The sequence below is a fragment of the Cebus imitator genome, unplaced genomic scaffold, assembly GCF_001604975.1.
Source record: "Cebus imitator isolate Cc_AM_T3 unplaced genomic scaffold, Cebus_imitator-1.0 Scaffold231, whole genome shotgun sequence".
In the NCBI taxonomy this organism is placed as follows: Eukaryota; Metazoa; Chordata; class Mammalia; order Primates; family Cebidae; genus Cebus; species Cebus imitator.
Window position 1 is genome coordinate 504,384 of NW_016107546.1, and position 4,536 is coordinate 508,919.

Here is a 4,536-nt window from a genome sequence, read left to right on the forward strand (position 1 = left end):
TTTTTGCAGCAGGAAGTTTTATACTGATGAATTTGATGATACACAGTTCTAGAGTAGGGCCTTAGTCACTGGGCCACAGGAGGCAGCTGGAGCAGGGCTGAGAGAGATGACACACTCCAAGGCTCATGTCACACTGATATGTGAGCCAGGAATGACCACCCGTGTACTCCTAAAGTTCAACCCACCCAGAAGTTCAGCCAAGAATTGTGCTTTTAATTCTTCACGTTTGGCCACTAAAGATCAAATCCACCATGATGACAGGATTTCAGTACAATAGGCTCTTTCCAGTCATGACAGACAGAGATGTCCAGGTTCTTAATAAAAAACAAAAGTTCCTTTGACTTCTCTTGCAAGGACTGAAGAGATAAATGTGTTCTTTGTGATCTGTTGAAATGTTTATGTAGACTTTAAAAAAACAACTAACAGTCCATTCTGTGCTCTGTTTCCCTGGCAGGTTTCTCATGATCCGCCCTTTGATAGCTAGAGGGGTTGTGTGTCAGGGAACAAGGAATTAGGACACTTTAAGCAATAAGAATCCTAGTGCAACACTCAGAAGTAGATCGTGGGCCTGAGGGGGCTGGAAAGGTGGGTTGGATTGAGGAGGAGGGTGTCGCCTTCTGGGAAAGCCTAGGGGAGACAGGGGCATCAAGGAGCAGGGCAGGCCCAGTTCCTTCCTTGCTCTCCTGAGGTACAAGGGACAGCACGGCCCCTGCATTTTCACCTCTCAGGGCTGAAGGCCCGACCTCTGACCCTTCACCCACTCTGGTGACCTGCACTCCAAGTTGGGTAGTCTCTGACTAAAACAGGCTTAAGCCAAGAATTGGGATTCGACTCCCAGGGGCATTTCTGCATCACCCACTGGGTTCAGGACCCCAAGGGAAGGAAAGTAAGCAAGTGAAACAAATGACTTTTCTTTCTTAGTGTGGACCTTGAGGAAACTGCATTTAGCAGCAGAGACAGCCCTGGGTTCCTATTAGGAAACCACCAAGATGCAAGAACATCTGGCTAGGAAAATACAGACAAGCCCTAGAGGAAGGAATCGTCACTCAGGGTGATCAAATAACCCATAACCTGTATTTTCTCTTCCTTTTGGCATCACTCAAATTGATCCAATTTTAGAAATGGATGAGGTAAGAATATTCTTTTGGGATACTATGACAGCATTGGAATTACATTTGCAAAGAGCTTAGAATTTCTAGACACATTGCAATACCTAAAGGGAAACTTAATGAGGGTTTGTGCTATTTTGTAATATGTGTAGACTGTAATTAAAGAAAGTTCACACTGATATTGTTACAAAATGCTGCTCAAAGAAAGTTTGACAACTAACTTTTCAGATCCCAGACAGAATTAATTTAATGTAGGATTGAGCTCTTTGTCCTATCTTTGCCATTGGTGTCTGAATTATAGGACACAATGATGGCATCCAACATTGCAGGATATTTACTTTCAGCTCTTAGCTCTTATTTTTACTGGTTATCCTACATACTAATGCATCATTTTGTCCATATTAATTTATAATACCATGCAAGTATTTCTAGCTGCTTAGAATTTAATTGGATTGAGATACTTAGTCAGTAGTCATCTAACCACATGGGCATCTTTCAGTTTAACTGGTAAATATGTAGCCATCTATTGTGAAATGATTTCCCAACTGTTGCTAGGGAAGTTCCTGATCATCTTTCTCTTGCTTAGTACCCATCATATATGTGATAGTTATTTAACTGAAATTTCAGCACATGAAAATATCTTATCTTTGAAAATTAATTCTGAAATAAAAAACTTAAAAATTTAAAGCAATAATAATGCCGGTAGTGAAAAATAACAATAAAGTAAAAAAAAAAATTTAAGCTGAATAATGAAAATTACCTTCATTGATTTAAGTTAGTAATTAACATAATTAAGGAATATCTTGGAAAGGTCTCTGAAAATTTTTGACTTGGTTAACAGTGATGGAAATAGCAAGTCAAACTGAGTTTGTTGTTAAGCCACCAGGGATTTGTTTTTAGAGGAGGAGAAATGCATGCTTTGCCTTTAAATTGTAAGTTTGAAGACACTTTAGCATAGATTACTTGTTAACTAAATTTTGATTCTATTTCTAAGATTAGTCTTTAAAACTAAATTTTAAAAATAATAACAAAAACTCCTATTGACTTAGAAGTTAACCAGTATGAACTCAATGTTCGTCCCAGGGACTGGTTCAGTATTTCTATTTCTGAGATGGAGCTGATAATCTAAGGGGCACATTTCTAATTGGAACAGGTTCCTTGGGAGTCCCATTTCTAAATGTTCTCACCCTCTTTCCTACCAGGTCACAAAGTGGGCACCCAGCCAAAGAGTGGTCAGGACTGTGCATGGGCCCATGCACGTGTGAACGGGTTTGCTGTGCTATATGACATGTGGACTCTGGAAGCAGCTCGTCTGGAAAACAAATGCCAGGTATTTTCGCCTAAGGGACAAAACATCTGCTAAAAAATCATTCTTATAAAATCCAGTCTTTTTTCTTTTCTTTTCTTTGTAAAACTCAGTTGGACTTTTAGAAAAATTCTCAATCAAGAGAATAATTATTTTATTTAAATAATCTCAGCTAATTATAAGGATGTAAAAAATTTTATTTTCTTTACTGAGGTTCTTCATCACAAAAAACAAAATGTGAAAGATTTTTTTTAATCTTACAAGTATCATTTGTTAGAGGGCTGTATAATTCCTTCTTATAACATGTATGCTTTTAGTGAGAATGGATGATGATTTCATTCATGCTCATCATGCCGTCACAGGGACAGTGCTCAGTTTGCTAATCACAGGCAAACTGACCTGTTCATGGCCTTTAGAAGTGTACGCCGTATGTGGGTAGGTGAAAGCAATTGGACAGAGCGCTGAGTGCGATGTTACGAGGGTGAGTTTAAAGCAATGAAACAGCAAATTACTAAATCATCACTGTATAATGAATGGTTCATATCCCAAGAAACAATGAAACACTGCAGGGTTACTGCTCTTCATTTGTGCCCTTAGCATGGATTATCAGCCCTTCTAATAATCACCAATTGTTAGGCGTTTACTTACCAAACATTAAGTATTTACTCTGCCAGGGACTGTGTTCCAGCCATTCAGGGACATATAGATAGCTAAGTGAAAATTATCTGTATCTTTAAGGAATTTATCATCTATAAAATTGATTCAATCTCCAAGCAAAAATTATAACCTGGTTACTAACAGCTTATAATTGAGTACATTCATGAGTAATGGGGACTCTGCAGAGAGAGAGAGAGAGAGATTTGTTCTGGGGGAGGGGGAGCACTGTTGGGGTGCAAGAAATGCTAGAAAGTCTTTCCAACAGAATAGATATTTAAACTTGATACCAAAAAATGAGTAAGATATTGTGTGGGCCGGGCACGGTGGCTCATGCCTATAATCCCAGCACTTTGGGAGGCTGAGGTAGATAGATCATGAGGTCAGAAGTTCGAGACCAATCTGGCCAACTTAGTGAAACCCAGTTTCTACAAAAAATACAACAAATTAGCTGGGTGTGGTGGTGTGTGCCTGTAATCCTAGCTACTCAGGAGTCTGAGGCAGGAGAATTGCATGAACCTGGGAGGTGAAGGTTGCAGTAAGCCAAGACTGCACCAATGCACTCCAGCCTGGGAAACAGTGTGAGACTCTGTCTCAAAAAAAAAAAAAAAAATGTTGTCTGGCAGGGAAGAAAAGATTCTTAAGCAGATGAAACAGCATTAGAATGTCAGGGGAAGGGAATGGGAAGGACTATCTTGGAGGATTTTATTTTGAGAAATAAAATCTGACCTTCTTGGAGGATGGTAGGAAGACTGCTGTGGCTGGGGATGTAAAGGCATGACGGGTGGCAAGGAGCCACACATGTGTTTTGGGTGCAGCCTGTAAAGGACCTGCTAATCATACTATTTTAGAGTTTAACTTACAAAGAAAGTCATTGGTGAATGTCTATAGAGAGAAATATGATCATGGCTGTTTTTAACAGCTATCTTGGTGTAAGTGAAAGAATGGATTGGAATAGAGAGCTCCTGAGAAAAAAAAGTGCAGTTATTGCAACAGGGACCTGAAAAGTTAGGAGGGGACATCCAGTGGCAGTAGAAGAATAGAAAGGCAGAGAGGCGGCGAGACTAGGAAGGAGGAACAGACCTGAGAATGCTTTGCTGAAGTGGAAATGGCAGGATTTGAAGACTGGATCTGGAAGTTGGAGTGAGAGAGTAAAGGTGGAATTAAAACAACTTCCTGAGGGTTAGGGAGGAGGCCATTAACTGAAACTGAACGCAGGAGGAGGAAGAGTGTCTTCGCAGGGGAAAATAACATAGGCCCTAGGACAAGGCATTTGAGGGGGTTTGCTGAAACTCAGGTGTGAATGTTTTGTGGGGAGCTATAGATTTGAAGCTCAGGAACAGTTAAGAGCTGAGGTATGAATGTGGAGGTTGAACCACAATGATGAATCAAAACAACCGGGAAAAGACAGAGATGTCTGAAATGCAGCCCTAAGTAACACACCTAATTTTTTTTTTTTTTTTTTTT

The 4,536-nt window shown here is 39.9% G+C and overlaps 1 protein-coding gene across 1 annotated transcript in view; it reads left to right on the plus strand.

Moving 5' to 3' along the window:
• The window catches only part of CCDC162P, a gene marked incomplete at its 5' end in the record, with an annotated part of 27,409 nt that overhangs the window by 3,162 nt on the left and 19,711 nt on the right, over nt 1–4,536 (plus strand). Inside the window, 1 exon segment of the mRNA XM_017497508.2 lies at nt 2,312–2,439. Within this exon segment, the coding sequence (XP_017352997.2) occupies nt 2,312–2,439 (128 nt within the window).